Genomic DNA, 19,933 nt, shown 5'->3' with positions numbered 1-19,933 from the left:
AGGGGCCGCGCAGTTCCCGCGGGTCTCCGCGCAAGGGGACCCAGCGCATCCCCTCCCGGCCGCGGGTCTCCGTTTGCCAGGGCCGAAGTGCTGCCCCTCAGGCTAAAAAAAAAGACTAATATATATATTAAAAAGCCTAATATATATAATATATAGCTTTAAATAGATATTAAATATTTTATACATCACACACATATATATTTAAGATGTTTTATTTCCCTCTTTGGAGAAAATAGCAAATCAATGCCACCCTTTCCTCCAAGCATGTTTCTCTTCTAGTAAGAGAGGCTCCACCTCTGCTAGAGATTGATTCGCCCGGCGGTTTTTAGGATAATTTATGGAGCAACCTGATGAGCCTATTGGGCGAGTTGCTCGGTCCTTGTAGAGTGGGTTCCTACCTGTTTGGGTGTTTTATTTTATTTTTCCCCCCTTTTCCTTCCCCTCCCTTTGCCTGCCGTGTGCCGCGAAGGGGGGGGGGACGGTGGGATCGGCAGGGTCGCCGTTCCCCAGCCTCTCCGGAGAAAAGTCGGGGAAAGGAGAAGCTCCCGCACGCCCATGGATGCGTGGGGGGGCTCCGCGCCCCTCTGGAGCCGCCGCCGCGGGGCCCGGCTGCTGCTGCTGCTGCTGACCGTGCGGCTGGGGAGCGGGTGAGTACGGCCGGGCACCGCCACCGCCAGCCCGTCTCCTCCCGGGGAGGTGCCGGCCGGGCTTGGGGAAGGGAAGGAGGCGTGCTGAGAAACTTAAATAAATAAATAATTAAATAAATAATAATAATACAATTTTAAAGGTGCTTCCTTCGGATGCGGGGGAAGCCGGCACCGGGAAAGTAAAAGTTCTGCCGCATCCCACTTGTTCGTGGGAGCGTCGCATTACCCGGCCGGCGCAACAAAAAGCCACCCCCGACCCGGCTGCGCTCCCACGGGTGGGGAGAGTCTGCCCCCGCCGCGGATGGCAGGGTGCTGGCACCGCTCGTGGTGCTGCTAGTGCTGCTACTTTTTTTTTTTTTTTTTCCCCAGCCTGTGGGGTGCTCGCAGCCGGGGGTGCCTCCTGGCCCTGATCCTGCCCAGCCCCAGCTTGCGGGATCGGGCCCACGCGTGCCGGGCTGCTGCTGCTTAAGTCCGCCAAGTTGGAGATGAGCCTTCCGAGGGAGAGTTGCGAAATTTGGGCTGGAGGGCTCTCAAGACACAACAGTTTGGTGCTGTTGTGTGTTACTAGTGCCCGTAAAAAAAATAACAAAAGGCAATCTGATCGTTCAACGGCTTTAATAATTCAGAAGTAATGTGTATCATTCCACAGGTTATACTGTCCTTAAAAAACAAAGCAGTATCGAAATGGTATTCAGTTGTTGCTCAGTTTCTTCATAAAGGAAGACCAAATTGTCATTCCAAGAGGCTATATCAGATATGTTGTATAAAGACTGGCTGAAAAAGAAAAAAAAATCCATAAACATTTTTTTAAAAGTCCATTAGAATGTAGACCCCTTCCTCATGTTGAATGATCATTTATCAATCGTGTGAAGTGTGTTCATCTCAGCTCATCTCTCATCTTCAGAAGACTGCTGTGTTATCCTACTTAGAAACCCCACTGATTATACTTTCCTTATTCTGTCTTTTAAAACCTTGGCATATTATGGAAATATTTTTCAAAAGCATTGATGGAAATTATACCAGTGCAGCTGTGCATCTTCATAATGCTTCTTAATGAACATATTGTACCTCAGGTATGAAAGAAATTATCAAGTGGTTTGAGAGAAAAGAATATGCATGCTAATATATCAGTTCAAAGGCTTGGTTACGAAGGAGAAGGACTAGCTTAAAAAAAAAAAAGTTTTTTTTTGTTGTTGTTGTTGTTTTGTTTGTCAAAGTGTGGTTGTGATTATAAGACTAGGTGTTAGATTATTATGTTTACATCTCATTAATGGTTGCATTTATAAAGAAGTTGATGAGAAGTCTTCACTGAGAAAAAGGAGTAACTTACAAGCATCTTTTTATTTTGTGCTTCAGAACATCTCAGATAAAATGCACCCGTTGGTTTAAATAGGCACATATCTGAATCAATGTTTTTCAGCCTTGCCTTTCATCCAGAGAATACATAGGAAAACAGTGTCTCTGTTGAGGGACTTTTTTTTTTTTTTTTTTTTTTTTTTTTTTTTTTAACGTAACCACAAATGGACATGTTTTTCAGATCCCGATTCTCTGATGTGTATTGCATTACAACTCAGGGTGTTTGCAGAGTGCTTGCGAGCTCTAGCACCCTTTAGCAGCTTGCCACAAAGTATGATGGAAATACTATTTCTCTTCTCTGGCTGGCTTTCTGTAGTTTCAGCCAGAGCTTTTCATTGAAGTCCAAATGAAAAAACATAGAAGCAATGCTTTTCTCAAGAATAGACTAGGCTACACCAATTCTAGCTGGTTTTCCAAAAACATCCTGCAGGAGCCAAAACATCTTTCAAGCCATGATTTTTAAAGGCTGCAAATTGCATAACTTTTCATATGCCTTTCATAGAATGGTTTGGGTTGGAAGGGACCTTAAAGACCATCTAGTTCCAACCCTCAGTTATATATGTCGTTTTGTGTCGAGTGTGGGTAAAAGTTACTGCAGATATGACACGTGGAACTAAAGCCTAAGAAAGGAAATCTGAAGTTGATTTCAACCATTTTTAGTGTATTGCCCCCAACGCCATAGCACACCTTCACTGAAGGAATTTGCAACAGTTGAATTCTGATCTGTAAAACAGTTGTTTTACCCTAGTTCTGCACACACACCACAAACAGACCAGAATTGCCATTGCACTTGGTGTAAGTTCATGAGCTGGTATTTTGAAGAAGGATGTCTTCAATAGCTTGTCTACCTTCTACAGAAGTGATCCTTTCCAGGTACGTGCAGTCACCGCAGTCCTACAAGTTCAGCAGTTCAGCACACTCATTATACTTAGTAATCTCAAATAAACAGACGTTTCTTGGGGAGACCATAAGGGCTGATAATAAAATTAATATTTTTTTCCTAGTTCTAAATATACAGGCACAGCTAAACTGTCACTTTTTTTTTTTTTTTTTTTTTTTTTTTTTTTTCTACTGAGTAGAGCAAGAGTTCAGTTGGAAGGGACCTTCAAAGATCATTGAATCCAACTTCCTGACCTCTTCAGGGCTAACCAAAAGATCAAGCTTATTAATGAGGACATTGTCTGAATGATATCTGTCGGTCAGCATATATAACAGTATACTGTAAGGTTTACTTTATTTTGCCATACACTCTCTTTAGTTTTGGCAGTGGCTGTTCTAAAAAGCAATTGTAAATGCTCCATCACAATGGGACTGTCAGCAGGTGCAAATGTCAGCTAATATTTTCTTTTCCATTTCATAGCATCTTGTAGGAAAATACTTACATAATACAGCCTACATTTTCTTCTTGGATAAATTCATGGATCAGAGTTAAGCCTGTCATAACAACATGGGTTTCTTAATGCTTGATAATAGTGATTTAGTGTTTCATTTGAACATCTGCGGTGTTTATTCATTATTATCCTTACTCATATATGCTTTGTTCATGACGTGACAATGAAGAACTTGTTATTTAGTAGTACCAGTTGTTTAAAGTTCTTTATTTTATTAACAGTTCATAATCTTTTTTGGCAGAGTTAATATAAAGTTTAACTAGAAATAGTTAAATATCAAGAATTACTATTATTTATGCATAATTTTATGTTCCTTTATTGGATTAAAAGGAAATCTTCAAACTATGGCAATCTGAAAATGAACTCATAGTAAATTAAACAACATCTTCAATTGCTTTTAACTTTCTGCTTGTTAAATATTGTTGCTTGCTACCAAGTCAATTTTTATTTTTTTTTAAGCTGGGTAGAAAATGTTAAAGGTGAGCACTCATTGACTTTGGTCAACTTTTTAATGGATCCATGTCTGACCACGTAAATTACAAGGGGATAAAAGGACTATGTTTTTTCTTTGAAGTTACAGAGGAACATAATTTGGGTTTAATGCAACACCTAGTTTCTATGGACAGTATGCAGGAGTACCTTGGCATATGTGCAGTTGAAAAGTGAGTTGCACTGGTTTGTGCTATCATATATAGCTGAAGAGGTCATGTATTTTGAACTCACAGAAAAAAAGATGAGTCTGCAAGTTGCCAAGATGAACAACCTTTTTTTTTTTTTTTTTTTTTTGATAGTAACATTTATGAGAGAAGAGTGTCTGGGCTTTTTAATTACTTGCTTAGTCCTCTTTTGCATGGCGTACTAAACTGGTTATGCACTTAAAATAATAATATCATAATGTGTGGTAAAAAGTGACAGAGAGAAATTATGATTACAAACAATAGTATGTAGCACACTGACAAGAGTCTTTGAAAGGATGGTGGATGGCAGTGGCGCTAAGCTTTATTTCTTGACAATTTCAATTAATAGTAAAAATTTGTAAGGAAGTATAGTGCAGATGCAATTGAATTAATCTGCTGATGACATGGAAATCCATGGAAATTTTGCAGTTTTACACATGTGAGTGCTTCTATTAATAAATCTAAAAATAGTGTGGTGAGTTCAGTGGCCTCCTGGCCTATGTAAAAACCTGATTCTACATATTTAAACTTAAAAAGGTAAAGCGTGCACTGAAAAAGATGTTGTGATAGAGGTGGCTGGAAAGACTAGATATGTCTCTCTAGTGCTCCAAGGAGTTGAACAGAATGGAATTTGCTTCAAAGAGGGAAATCCTAATGATTGGCAAAGATGAAAATAAATACTTCATAAAATATGCTTTCAATTATGTATGTTCAAGTCTGCAGGACCTGTTATGATAATCTGGTCTAACATAAGAATAAATGAAGATGCAGAACTTAACTTCTGCATCAGGTTTGTTGCTTCAATATAACTGTTCTAAGCCCCTGCACACACACTCAACAAGAAGGAATCCAGTGAAGTATTTTACAATATTTCTAGTCTGAGGTTTTTCCAGTTTCCAGCCACTGGATTTTCTGCATTCTTCTGCTAGATGAAAAAGTCTCTCTTCTCTTCCTTTCTCATCCTCTCTTTCTCTCTTTCTCTCTTCCTTTTTTTTTTTTTTTTTTTTTTCTCTTCCATTTACCACATGCTACAACTGTCCCAGCCACTTTTGAATCTGATGTGCTTCAGTCCATCTCTTGGGAAAACCATGACCCTGTTTGTCCCTCTGATTCTTGTACCTCTGTGAGGGCAACCTCCCAGTGTGGACCCATGGCTGCAGATGCTCTTAGGAATGGAGCATGGTCTGCAGCACCTTGAAGAAATCTCAGAGCACCTCAAATTAATCCTGAGATTCTTAAGGGAATCACTATCTTGATTATAAAACATCTAGTTTTCTGTTTTCACCATAGTCTTTCATGACACAGTATGTTCATGTTCCTTGCTTCGAAAAACTTCCTCACCTCTCAGAGATGAGAAACTGCTGTACAGTTACGTGCATAGCAGTATTTATGGGGTGAGTGATCTAGTCCAAAATGAAAGTTTTATACAAATGTGTGACAATCAGAGATATTCAGCACAGGGTGGAATTTTCCATTAAATTGGATTTACCCAAGCTACAGCTGGAATTATTTCCTTGGTATATATAGTTTAAGAGGCAACTTGATATCAGCTTACATTTTTCTCTCAGATAAGTAAACTGAGCTACATAAATTTCTTCAGCAAATATTGAATTATTTGTTTAGACATTTTTTAAACCCTTTCAAATTTTTCTTTGAAGAGCAGACCTCAAAAATGGGTAGATTATACAAATATTAGCCTCACTAATGGTATATACACACAGAATATTACTTCCCTACTCCTGCTTAATACTGCTGAGATAATATATCCCGGGATTAGCTCCAGTACTGCCCTGGTGTACTTCGTGTTCTTTTTGATTTTTGCCTTGATTCTCAAATCCTTTTCAGTGCTACTGCATTCCTCATTCCTGGTCGGGTGTGAATGTCTTTCCATGGTCCTAAATTATATGCAGTCATTCTTCTTGTTTTCAAGAAGATAGACAGAAATTGCGGGTAGAAAAGATCTGAGGTAACACAAGATACATCCCCACTGGATGAAATTATTTGAAGGCTTAAAAAGTAGCTGATTGCCCATATAATATGGTTTTATTCTTATTTAAGGCAGTGTACCATGAGGGATTAAGCCTTCTTATTAATAATGTAATATTATAGTCCAATTTATCTTTCAGAATAAAGTTCAGCTGGGTGGAATTTATATTAGGAAAAGTTGTAATATTAAGTATTAATTTAGGTTGCTAACTCTGGCACTGTAAGTCATGACAAATTTTTTGTTTTCTCTTCATTCACATTTACATTGTAGAATAGATTATGTAGATGTTTTTAAAAATAAACTATTCTCTAAGTTTTCCTTGAGGGAGAAATGTACTTGACCTCACCAACATATAGACATTGAATATGTACCAGATTGTGTCAGACCTGCTGCAGGTGAGCTATGGAGCCATATCTTAAGATCTAGATTTTTTGATGAAGATCTGATGGCCAGCAGGTTTCATCCAGCAGGGGATATTTCTGACAGTCATAAACTTTATTCACCATCTGTCAAGAGGTGGAATGCTTCTCTGGTAAAATACATGTGTTATATTTAATACACAATAAATTACACTGGGGAAGAGAGAATTTTGCTTGCAGAGACAGACAGCAAATTTTATCTTGCATGGTTTAGGTATTGTCACTAGCCCTTAAAGAGCATATTTGCCTCTTTGTATGATTATTCATTAATTTCATTGACCTTTGGATTAGTCCACAATTGCCTAATAACAATTACACAACAATTACACAAAAATTTCAGAAGAACCCATTGACTCTCTTTCTCTTGGGTGTAAGTTGTCATTGCCTAGTTATAGAAGGTGTATGGCTTTTTCTATGGTATTGAGCCAGATTCACCTATACACTGCAGTTATGGTATGCAGTTCAATACAAGTCTCTAGTTCTGTTACTACTACAACCTATATATATTTCTTAAACTCCCAGGGAAGAAGACTGGTGCTTGCTCAGGTGTGTGTCATTACTTGGAAGTATTTTGAAGAAGCTAGTTTTTGTGAAGGGCTATAGTAGATTCCTAGTTACCTGAAGATTTTGCAGGAAATATGCTATGAATTGTGTTAGAACACATGTTCGCATGAGTATGCATAAATATCAGTAGCTTATATAACTGAAACTACCTCATGAAGGAGAACTTGTTTTATATATTTCTTGTGATGCAGGAGACATTTTAAAGTTGAAATCTAACACTGTTGACTTTGTGATTTGATTAATGTTATAGTGGCTGTGGGATGGCATTTAATTAGGGTAACTGCTTTTATTAAGGTTATGGATCTCAGTATTCATTTATGTTAGGTTTGTTTTAGGTCTAGTTCTACTCTGGAAAACGTTTCTTCAATCAAAGCACTTAACACACCAACAATACATCAGTTCATTCTGAACCTGACGATAATTAACCTTTCATCAGTCAACTGCAGATAAAGATATGCAGTCTCTTGGACTGGATGCTGACATGTGGCACATGGATTTATATCTTTTTGTCTCTGTGTGATGATTCTAGTCTGAAACCCTGAGGAGGTCTGATACTGTTGTGCTTAATGTGCTCCAGATATCCAGAGGTGATGCCTTTCCATCATCATGTCCTTTCTTAGTAATTTGGGAACATTTTGTCCTTTACTTAGTGCCATTTGTCTCTTCTCAGTCATATCTACTTAGACTCTATAATTTGCTATGGTTATCCTTTTATCTTCTGTTCTCTGAAGCTCAATTTCTTCCCTGCTATTTGGTCTGAAGGAGCACTGGAATATGGCGTTTTATGTTTTAATTACTTGATTGCATGGTCTGACCAAAACCCACAAAAAAAGTGAGACTTACTAAATGAGAAGGCAAAACTTAACAATGTCCATTGCTAGGTTTCATTCAAATCCATCTGAAATAAATCTCCCTAAGAATTTTAGTAATTTACACTTCAGTTTCAGTCAAGGCAGTATCAATTTTCTTAAAAACTACTTTATCTTCTTGATAAGTTTTATTTTCTTTTGCATATAATGGTGGGAAGACTCTCCTTAGAAGACAATTGGTAGGAGAACATAAATGCATATTTCTCTAAAAAAAATATAATGGCAGAATGCACTTTATCCCTAAGAGGTTTTGTTGGCCAAAACAAAACACACAACACATTCTGCAAGTTTGTAATCAGAACATAGAATAATTGGTGTGAAGAAAAGAGGACTAGTGATAAATGTGTCCTGGTTTCTCACTTGTCTGGGGCAGAAAAAGTGCTGCTCAGAGCATCAGGAACAATGATGTTAGTATAGACATTGCTGAAGAAAAATTATGTATTTTTAACTTGTTGAAAGATTGCTTATGTTCATATGTTTGATGGCAGTGCTGCCATTCAGAGGGCCCCAGAGCTGATGGTAGAATGGGTTGAGAGGAATATTATGAAATTTGTTGAGGATGAATATGAAGTTCTGCAGCTGGGCCAGAAGCCCCCCCAGGCAACAGAACAGGCTGGGGACTGCTATCTGAGGAGCAGCTTTGCCAGAAAGGACCTGGAACTTGTGGTGGACATCAGGGTGCCTTAGCAGCAAAGGGGGCCAGCAACATCTTGAGCTGAACAGGCATGTACTCAGGAGGTTGAGGGAAGTGACTGTCTCACTCTGCTCAGCACCTGCCAAACCACACATAAATACTGCATCCACTTTTGGGTCTAAAGAGGAGAGAACTCAGCAGCGGGCTGTCAAGCTGGTCAGGCAGGAAACCTTTCCCTGTGATGAGAGGTGAGAGGCTGTGGGACTGGGGCTTGTTCAGCCTGCAGAAGAAGTGGCTTTGAGGGACCCAACAGGAACCCCTAGCACTTACAGGAAGGTGATTAAGAAGACAATGATAGCCTCTTCACAGTAATGAGTGGTAAGAGAATAAAGAACAATGGTGAAGAATTGCAATAGGACAAGACCCAATAAGGTGTAATGAAAAAAAAAAAAACACACTATAAGGATAGATAAGCCATGGAACATGTCCATTAAGGCTGTGGGATTTCTGTCCTTAGAGTTTTCAAAGACCCAAATGGGTTAAGCTTTAATCATCCTTTTCTGAATTCAGTATGAGCCCTCCTTTGAGTTGAATTTGACTTCCCAAGGTCTTTTCTAAAGTGTGTGATTCTGTGGGAAATAGCAAGAATTAGCAAATTACTTAAATTACTTTTTTTTTTTTTTTTTTTTTTTTTCCCAGTATTGTTTGCTATCTCACTCATACGAGGTTCTTGCTCTCTGTTTTATAGTGTAAAAGAAAAGGGGTGCAGAGGTGCAGAAACAGCTACTTGTCCCAATCAGATTTACAAAACTGGGAAGAGTATTTTTGTGACCACATATGAAGGTAAACTACTATTTTTACTAAGGTGGTCAAAATGCTTTATCAAACTTAATATGTTTGAGAAACCAGTAGCTCTGAACTGGCACAGAGAATTACCTGTATGCGGATAGATAGATGTGAGGAAAATTTTCAATTAATTTTTGGACAGTAACTTGGTAGAAGCAGAGATGGCAGTTATACTGGTTTGAACATACCAATAATTGGATGAACTTTCAATGAGAGAAAATTAACTCAGTGTTATGTGCAAGGACTGGTGGATAAAGAATAACTGTGATGTTTTGAGTCCAGATGATAATTTCTGTGAGAACCTTGAAGTCATTTGAATTAATAAGAACAAATTTGACAAGTGTCATTTGAAATAATATAACATTACATGAAAGTTGACATAGGAGGAGAGCAATTTGTGTTGGTCTCAGAAAAAAAAATCTTCTGTATCATATCTTTAATAATACCTGTTGTTCTGAACTTCAGAAAATCATGTTTCTATAAATGTTCTTTGGAGTCAGGTAGTGCTTTTGTTAAGTGTTCAGAGTTAAGTATAGTTGTATTGTTCATATTAGTTTTTGTTATACTAGTATATCACCGAGGTGTTGAAGATCGTTTTACAAGAAATGTGATAATGCTTTTAAGTGAAGGTCTTACTGAGACTAAAATTAATTGTACTGAACTTATTGTGTGTGGGAGAAAAGTTTCATATCTTTCAGAGGTGCACTTCAGAGCTGTAATGACTCAGAAAAGCTTGATCACCTGATGCTTGTGATATGCATTAAGATGCCATGAGTCTGATAGTCTAAACACTCAAATTTGTAGGCAACACTTTCCATTATATGAATTGTTGAAATGCCAGCTTTTGTTTTGTTAGGTGATTTTCTTAAACAAAACTTTACCAATTATCAAATAGGTAAGTAAACTTTACTTCTTTATTAAGTTTAACCTAAAAATTGAGTGTTTCTTTCTCTATGATAAGAATCCTTTTTTTTTTTTTTAAATTATTATTATCATTATTATTTTCCCTGATAATTTTAATGCTGGTTTCAGGGGAAAATTCATCCCTTCAGTCAAAACTTGTGAAGGAGAAGGGAAAGAGGAAACAAGGCAAGAAATTATGAATAGTCAGAAAACATGAGATTAGAGAAAGCGAAGAGCATAAGTAAGTATGTATATACAGAAGAAGAATCAGCCTAATGGTATCTGGTAGGTAAACTGCAAAAATATTTTAAAAAGCTATATTAAGTAAAACAGATACTTTTTTTTGGGATAGAAATGGATACAGTGGGATAGAAATGCATTTTGACACACAACTAGATGCCAGACTCTGGCAAGGCAAAAAAAAACAAAAACAAAAACAAAAACAAAAAACAGGAGGAAAGGGAATAAATTGATAAAAGCATCTGAGATGAAATGGATGGGGAGAAAATAAAAGAGATGTTTTTGTCAAGAGAATGTCAAACCACTTTAAGAAGAATGAAGATGAAGGAATATGTCAGTGAGTCTATATCTCACAGGATTAGAAAGAGCTAGTAATGCTTCCCAGATAAATGTTTTCAGTAGCCACATTTCTTTGTTTGCAGTTCCAGTATTTTCCCAGGAATTTTCTGCCATGAATAAAGCATACCGGTGAAGAAGCTGATGATGAAATGCAAAAGAGTTCTACTGAAACTTCATATATCAAATGAGTATGAAGTCAGTCATCAAGTTTTGAAGTTTTGGAGAGATGTCTAAAAAAATACAGTACTCGTAGAAGCAGAAGAAAAAATTCAGGAAAGTCCTTGAGGAAAAAATGTTGTTGTGTCCTATTCTAGCAGTCATTCCCCAGGGACATAGTCACTGCACCAAGCCTGTCTGAATTTAAGGAGCGATTGGACTGTGCACTTAGTCACATGGTCTAAACTTTTGGGCAGACCTGTGTGGTGCCAGGAGTTGGACTTGATGATCCTTATGGGTTCCTTCCAACTCGGGATATTCTACATGTATGATTCTATGATTCTATGACTATGTGGTCCTGCTGCTATTGGTATTGCTGTGAAAAAGTGATATTCTTGTATGTGCAGGACTCGGAGTCCTGAAGGATACTGCAAATCTGTTTCAGATTCTTGTTTTATCTTAGGTAGATCCAAGAAAATATGCTATTATATATATTAAATTGCTCAGATAAGAGCAATTATTCTTTCCTACCATGTTGAAGTTGTACATGTATTTTGCACTATTTGTAATGAAGTCTCTTCTGTCTCGGGCAATGTTTAAACTTGTCATACTTCTACAGTTCAGATTTTCATCTATACCTGGCCCTATGCCTTGGTCATTCATGTGAAACATATAAGAACTTGCCTTTTTACCTTCAGAATTAGAACCAGCACCTGTAAAAGTGCTTGGCTCTGAATATTGGGTTGTCAAATCCCATGCTTTGTTTTTCGGCAATGCTTTAGGTCTTTTTTCATAGTTGACTAGGTCATCTGACATCTGAACTCTTACTGATGGGGCCATGAAATACACTTTTGTATTGTATCCAAGCTTATCATGTTTGGTGTTCTGGAGCAAAATCATGTCTGGTTAGATGTCTGAGAGGTTGGAAGCCTGACCTGGAAACCTTTGTCTGGACTAATTTATTGTGAAACATTGTCTGGTTAATTGTAGGATATTGACAGACTTCTGAAGTCGTATTTTTACCATGAGTGTATTCTTTCATGTTTGTAGTTTGGGAAACATTACCATTTTGTCTGAAAGTTGAAAACCATTTATTTATTTATTTTTGAAGTACTGTAAAATAGAAGTTAAATTGAATTATACTTAGAGGAGATACAATTAATATGCTGGGAAGCACAAACAGTGAATAACAGCTGTCTTCAAGCATTTTTTGTGATTTGTTAGTTGCTTCTTGCATTAAATATATCAAAATATATAGGCTGCTAGGACCTTACATATAAGAAGCAGAAAAGTGCTGTTACTGATTGTGGAGTCGTTTAAGTTTTTAAGCTTTCTGTTGTGAACTTTATTATTTTCAAGATGAAGATGTCTTGTGAAGACATCTTCACAAGATGTCTTCACATGTGAAGACATGGTCTTCACATTTGTGCTCTATCTATCATTATGCAACCTTTTGAAAGCTGTGCTGGGAACTTCCTTTCTCAGGTTCCAGTCACTACATCCAGTGTCAGACATCTGTTAGTTGGCTGTGGTTTGTGAACACTGATTTCCTCCCCTTATCCTTTCCTTTTCTTTGTAAAGCCTCTGCATGCATCTTTAGCTGCTGAACCAGTTCATTTGTCAGCCAGAAGAGCAGACTTGAGACTGGTCTTTTAGAAATGGAAATGTTATTTCATCTGCTCATTAAAAGGAGCTTTCTCTTTCATCCTCAGCTTTGACTTCTGTTCTTCTTTTAGTTTGTCTCAGAGAGTCAGATGAGTGGAATGCTCTGTGCAAGGCAGTGTGTCCAGTTTACCAACAGGAGAGAGTTAGCAGTGCTTCTAGAGTAAAATGGGATTATGCTCATTTTACTCAGAGGAAAGTGAAGGCATTAAATGTCAGTGGAGATAATACATGTTTTCTGGCCATTCTCTATTGCTTCTCCAAAAGTCTATAGGTTCCCCATAGATCAACACTACCTGGAGGACTGTGAACCCTTGTGTGTGTTGGGTGAGAAGAAGAGCCTGGGAGTGGGTAATGAAATTGATTCTCAGCTGTGTTTAAATACCCTGTCTATGCTATGCATGTACTTCTATGTGTAATGCTTTCATATGCTGATGCAAATGGCAGTAGCAGCAGTCTCACTATATCCATTTTTTTTTTCAGTTCCTTATATAACCTGACAGATGTTAATTGCAAGTTAAAGTTCATTGTTTTTTCTCATACTTAAAGTAGAACAAAGACCTGTGATATTAATGTCTGAAGATGTGCATGCTGCCTGATGTTGAAAAGACTTATTCAGTCATTATTTGCTTGTGCTGAGGGATTTATTAGTCATGGTAATGTCTCCAATTAGTTGAAGGACAGAGAGCATAATTAGGGCACTTTGTGCCTAATTACTGTTCACTGTATACATGCAGTTGCTGTTAAGTTTATGAAGCTAGCTGAAATGTTATAACAACAAGCATGTTAAGAAGTTAAGACTTTCATACTTAGAGAATTATAAAAATTAGGGTCAACCTAGAAACGTTTAGATGTAGAGCTTAGGGATATGGTTTAGTGGGGACTGTTAGCGTTAGGTCAGAGGTTGGACTCGATGATCTTGAGGTCTCTTCCAACCTAGAAAATTCTGTGATATCTGTGATATTTGAATGTAAAGATGTAATATATTTGCTCTGAATCTTTGTCTCTCCAGACAGTCTGAAAAAGACCTACTGAGTGAAATTTGTTGAAAAAAATATAGTTTATAGTAAATGGAGAGAGGATCAAGTGTGATGATCTGTGTATAGTGAAATAATCTTTAGGTAAACTGGAAAAGGAAAAGAACTCTTCTTTAATTAAGTTTGCCTTTCTCCCCTGGGTTATGTGAGAGAGAGGAAAGCACAATTGTTAAAGTTAGGGTGGAGTTAATTAGCATTTGTCTTCATGGGTTTGTAAGATTTATTTCAACTGCAAAGAAGTAAAATAGTGAAGCTGAAGTTAACTGTTGTTGTTATATTTCAATGGCATACCTGAATTTAACACTTTATCTTTTTAGTTTGGAATTAAATTTATTACTTTCTATCTTTCTCTTTATCCCATTCCAAAACCTGGGGAAAAAAATGGCCTTTGAAAAGTGAATTAAGAGGCACAGAGACTTGCTGAGGCGATCGGCTCTGGGGCAGACGCGTTCTGCAGCAGAGTGGGGGATTGGGCAGGCAGGACTAATTTTTCCAGCACCGAGTCCACTCGAGGCAGCCGCCAGGACCCGGCAGCCCTCTCGAGGGAGGTGAATGAGGCCAGAACGAGGCGTAGGAAGAGCCAGCAGTGAAGGCGGAGCCAACAGCGCCCTTCCCCCCGGGCCGTTCATAAGGTGCCCCTAGGAAGCGCAAGCGACCAGGAGCATGGTGACCAGGACAGGCAAATAGGGAGTGGCGTGTCAGAAGGGAGTGGCGTGGCAGTTAACAGGATGGGCAAACAAGGCGTGGCGCGGCAGAAGGGTGAGGCACGGCAGTTGGCGCAGGCAGGGTGAGCAGGAAGAGGTAGAAAGTCTACCCAGGAGGATGCCTAGGGCGAGGAAGTCAACTCCATGCCTCAGGATCGCCTCCACCAGAACAGAAAGAAGGGTGCTTGTTGTGGGTGACTCAGGGGAACAGAGGGACCTATTTGTCAGCCTGACCCTACCCGTAGGGAAGTCTGCTGCCTCCCTGGGGCCAGGATCAGGGACATTGCCAGAAAGCTTCCCAACCTGGATCACCTCTCTGACTATTATCCTTTTTTAATAGTCCAGGCTGGCAGTGATGACACTGAAGAGAGAAACCTGAAGACCATCAAACGGGACTTTAGGGGACTGGGATGGTTAGTGGATGGAGCGGGAGTACAGGTGGTGTTTTCATCCATCCCTGCAATGGCAGGGAGGGGTACAGGGAAGACACAGAAAGCCCACCTGATAAACACGTGGCTCAGAGGCTGGTGCCAACATACAAATTTTTGACCATGAGGCGCTTTACTCGGCACCCAGCCTGAAGGCTGCATACAGGTCCCTATCTCTAAGGGGAAAACGGATCCTAGGCCAGGAGCTGGTGGGGCTTATTGAGGGCTTAAACCTAGGTGAGAAGGGGGACAGGGCTGAAACAAGGCTTGTTAGAGCTGTGCCAGGGGGAACAATGGCAAGGCTGGGAGAGAAGGCAATGGCCCAACTGAAGTGCATCTACACTAATGAACGCAGCATGGTAACAAACAGGAGGAGCTGGAAGCCATCGCGCGGCAGGCAGGCTACGACTTGGTTGCCATCACGGAAACGTGGTGGGACCACTCTCATGACTGGAGTGCTGCAATGCCTGGCTATAGGCTCTTCAGAAGGGACAGGCAGCATGGAAGGGGTGGTGGTGTGGCTCTCTATATCAGAGAGAGTTTTGATGTCATGGAACTTGAGGCTGGGAATGATAAGGTTGAGTCCCTATGGGTTAGGATCAGTGGGAAGGCCAACAAGGCTAGCATCCTGGTGGGGGTCTGTTATAGACCACTGAACCAGGATGAGGAGACGGATGAGGAGTTCTACAGGCAGCTGACAAAAGTTGTGAAATCGTCAGCGCTTGTTCTCGTGGGGGACTTCAACTTCCCAGACATATCCTGGAAGCACAACACAGCCCAGAGAAAGCAGTCTAGGAGGTTTCTGGAGAGCGTGGAAGACAGCTTCCTGACACAGCTGGTTAGTGAGCCTACCAGGGGGCGTGCCCCGCTAGACCTTCTCTTCACAAAAAGAGAAGGACTGGTGGGAGATGTGGTGGTTTGAAACTGTCTTGGGCAGAATGACCATGAAATGGTAGAGTTCTCCATTCTTGGAGAAACCAGGAAGGGGACCAGTAAAACTGCTGTATTGGACTTCTGGAGGGCCGACTTTGAACTGTTCAGGACACTGGTTGGTAGAGTCCCTTGGGAGGTGGTTCTGAAGGGCAGAGGAGTCCAGGAAGGCTGGGCACTCTTCAAGAAGGAAATCTTAATGGTGCAGGAGCAGTCTGTCCCCACGTGCCCAAAGACGAGCCAGTGGGGAAAAAGACCGGCCTGGCTGAACAGAGAATTGTGGCTTGAGCTTAGGAGGAAAAAGAAGGTTTACAATCCTTGGAAAAGAGGGCAGGCCACTCAGGAGGACTATAAGGATGTTGTGAGGCAGTGCAGGGATAAAATTAGAAAGGCCAAAGCTCATCTGGAGTTCAATCTGGTGACTGCCGTCAAAGAAAACAAAAAATGTTTTTACAAATAAATTAATGCAAAATGGAGGACTAAGGAGAATCTCCATCCTTTACTGGATGCGGGGGGAAACCTAGTTACAAAAGATGAGGAAAAGGCAAAGGTGCTTAATGCCTTCTTTGCCTCAGTCTTCGGCAAAACTGGTTGTTCTCTGGATACCCAGTACCCTGAGCTGGTGGAAGGCGATGGGGAGCAGAATGTGGCCCTCACTATCCATGAGGAAATGGTTGGCGACCTGCTATGGCACTTCTATGTATGCAAGTCAATGGGGCCAGATGGGATCCACCCGAGGATACTGAGAGGACTGGTGGAGGAGCTGGCCAAGCTGCTTTCCATCATTTATCAGCAGTCCTGGCTATCGGGGGAGGTCCCAGTTGACTGGCGCCTAGCAAACGTGACGCCCATCTACAAGAAGGGCCAGAGGGCAGACCTGGGAAACTATAGGCCTGTCAGTTTGACCTCAGTGCCAGGGAAACTCAAAGAGCAGATTATCTTGAGAGTCATCACGTGGCACTTACAGGGCAACCACGTGATCAGGCCCAGTCAGCATGGGTTTATGAAAGGCAGGTCCTGCTTGACGAACCTGATCTCCTTCTATGACAAAGTGACGTGCTGGGTGGATGAGGGAAAGGCTGTGGATGTGGTCAACCTTGACTTCAGCAAGGTTTTTGACACTGTTTCCCACAGCATTCTCCTCAAGAAACTGTCTGCTTGTGGCTTGGACTGGCGTACGCTTCGTTGGGTTAAAAACTGGCTGGATAGCCAGGCCCAAAGAGTTGTGGTGAATGGAGTCAAATCCAGTTGGAGGCAGGTCACCAGTGGTGTTCCCCAGGGCTCAGTACTGGGGCCTGTCCTCTTTAATATCTTTATCGATGATCTGGATGAGGGCATTGAGTGCACCCTCAGTAAGTTTGCAGATGACATAAAGTTGGGTGCATGTGTCGATCTGCTCGAGGGTAGGAAAGCTCTGCAGGAGGATCTGGATAGGCTGGACCGATGGGCTGAGGTCAACTGTATGAAGCTCAACAAGGCCAAGTGCCGGGTCCTGCACCTGGGGCGCAATAACCCCAAGCAGAGCTACAGGCTGGGAGATGAGTGGTTGGAAAGCTGCCTGGTGGAGAAGGACCTGGGAGTATTGGTGGATAGTCGGCTGAAGATGAGCCAGCAGTGTGCTCAGGTGGCCAAGAAGGCCAATGGCATCCTGGCTTGTATAAAAAGCAATGTGGCCAGCACATCTAGGGAAGTGATTATCCCCCTGTCCTTGGCTCTAGTGAGGCTGCACATCGAGTACTGTGTTCAGTTTTGGGCCACACGCTACAAGAAGGACATGGAGGTGCTCGAGCGAGTCCAGAGAAGGGTGATGAAGCTGGTGAGGGGTCTGTAGAACAAGTCCTACGAGGAGTGGCTGAGGGAGCTGGGTTTGTTCAGCCTGGAGAAAAGGAGGCTCAGGGGTGGCCTTATCGCTCTTTATAAGAACATTAAAGGAGGCTGTAGAGAGGTGGGGGTTGGTCTATTCTCCTACGTGCCTGGTGACAGGATGAGGGGGAATGGGCTAAAGTTGCGCCAGGGGTGTTTTAGGTTGGATATTAGGAAGAACTTCTTTACTGTGAGGGTTGTTAGGCATTTGAATGGGCTACCCAGGACAGTGGTGGAGTCACCATCCCTGGAGGTCTTTAAAAGACGTTTAGATGTTGAACTTAGCAATATGGTTTAGTGGAGGACTTGTTAGTGTTAGGTCAGAGGTTAGACTTGATGATCTTGAGGTCTCTTCCAACCTAGACAATTCTTTGATTCTGTAATTAGGCCAAAGATAAACAGTTTTGGACCAACTTGTTCTCCTATGTGAATATTTCTTTAAATAATGTAGTCTACCAGCCTCGTTTAGATCCTGGTAACATCTCAACAAATCCTGCTGACTGTAATTCTGAAGGGTTTTCTACCTTTGAAACAGAGTGGGTCAAACCAGTGTAGCATGACAAGAATTAGTAATTCTGATTCCTAGAAATGAGTGTATATCCATTGTTTGCCCTTCATGTGTCTATTTGCTCTGTGTGGGGAATTATCTGCTTTATGCGACTTTCCCCAAATCTCTGACTGGATTACTCCAGCTGGCAGGTGTTGTGTGCTCTCTTTCACTGGAACGCATACAGAAGATATTCTATATATTCTGCTCACTTCCTTTTTCCAGCCAACACCATTCCTCTCTTATCTCTCTTGTGTGACTTGCAAGTCAATTGCTATGGCTTTCGAATCAAAAGTGCAGAAATGTCTGCCATTACCATTGCAGAGAGATTATAGTCTTCATTGCTTGCTCAAAGTGGTCTTGGGCACATTCTAAACAAAAATTAAAAGGTAGCAAGATGTCACAGTCAGTCATCTCTGTAAAGGCTAGTTAGATAGGATTGGAGAGAGTGAGAATGTCTCCTTTCAAATTACGAATAGCAATAGTGCCTTTTCCTCCACATTTGGATATATTTATTTCTAATCTGCACTGGTTCCTTTGCTTGTTTAGCTAATGGATGAACAAGTCACAAGGTCTTGAGATAGCATACTGGTATGGAAGAAAAGAAACAGTTCCTGATAAAAGAACTACCTTAAAAGGATTTATTTAGTAGTGTCTGGAAAAGCTGTTGGATGTTGGGATGGAATTTTTCCATCTCACCCTGCTATTGTATTATTAATAGCTTTCAGAAACTTATCAGTGTCCACATCTTCATAGTACTTTATATTTCAAAGTTTTAAAAGTAGATGTCCAGAGATTTTCCATTAAGCAAAACAGGAAGTACAAATCTGATATGTACTTATATATTTATTTTATTTTTATTAATTTCAAATATATTTAAAGATATTACATGATAGAAAAAAGAGAAGCGGAGAGTGGATTGGTTGGAGAGGTAGTGCTGTTTTTTCTCCTTGGATGTCTCCAATACCTGGCTGAATCAAGCCCTGATCAACCTGGTTTGACCTCAGAGCTGGCCATGCCTTTAGGCTGGACTAGAGACTTCATGTGGTCCCTTCCCATATGAGTTGTCTTGTAAATCCATAAATAAAACGAACGCTTCAAAATGGCAGGGTATTTGAGTGGCTGTGCATGGAGGTATCATGGTTGTAACTCTTTTTGTATTTAGGTCAGCATGGGCATTTGGCATGATGTCTTGAACCATTCATTTTGGCTAAATCTAGTCTACTTTTAATAATGATGATGAAAAAAAGAACATTAAAGGGAGACAAAACTGTGTCCTCATCACTCTGTGTCAACTATGGAGCTCTGGTAGTTTCCTTGTACTTTCTGTTGTTTAAGGAATGGGGAACAAAAAGAATAAGACACAATGGTCAGTTTTGTAGTGAACATTTCCTTCCTTAGAGAGCTGCTCATAAGTTAAGTTTTACTCCTCGTCATCTTAATGCCTCAGGGAAAGGCTGGGATTGCCTCTGCACTCTGATGAACCATAAGATAATTTATGTAGTAATTAGATGACATAAAGTACAACCAGGCCAAAAATAAATAAATAAATAAATAAATAAAATAGTGTGGTAATGAAACACGAAAGAGATGGCAATAGGTAGCTTTGAGGGAAAAGGAGTGTACATTTACAAAACTTCACTTCCTACTTCTTTTAGTACTCCCATTAGTGGTATCCTGCTAATGGGGAATGTTAAATATTTAATAGCTGACATTTCTATAATGTCTATGTAG

At 40.5% G+C, this 19,933-nt stretch overlaps 1 protein-coding gene across 1 annotated transcript in view; it reads left to right on the top strand.

Moving 5' to 3' along the window:
* The first annotated feature begins 360 nt into the window (after positions 1-360).
* The window catches only part of GABRG1 (gamma-aminobutyric acid type A receptor subunit gamma1), a 55,656-nt gene continuing 36,083 nt past the window's right edge, over positions 361-19,933 (top strand). Inside the window, exon 1 of the mRNA XM_068680251.1 lies at positions 361-647. Within this exon, the coding sequence (XP_068536352.1) occupies positions 556-647 (92 nt within the window). The 5' untranslated portion in view covers positions 361-555. The remainder of the gene's footprint in view (positions 648-19,933) is intronic.

The sequence above is a fragment of the Anas acuta genome, chromosome 4 (genome assembly GCF_963932015.1).
Source record: "Anas acuta chromosome 4, bAnaAcu1.1, whole genome shotgun sequence".
Taxonomy (NCBI): Eukaryota; Metazoa; Chordata; class Aves; order Anseriformes; family Anatidae; genus Anas; species Anas acuta.
The sequence above is the reverse complement of the archived record's forward strand: the minus strand, read 5'-3'. Positions and strand labels throughout refer to the sequence as shown.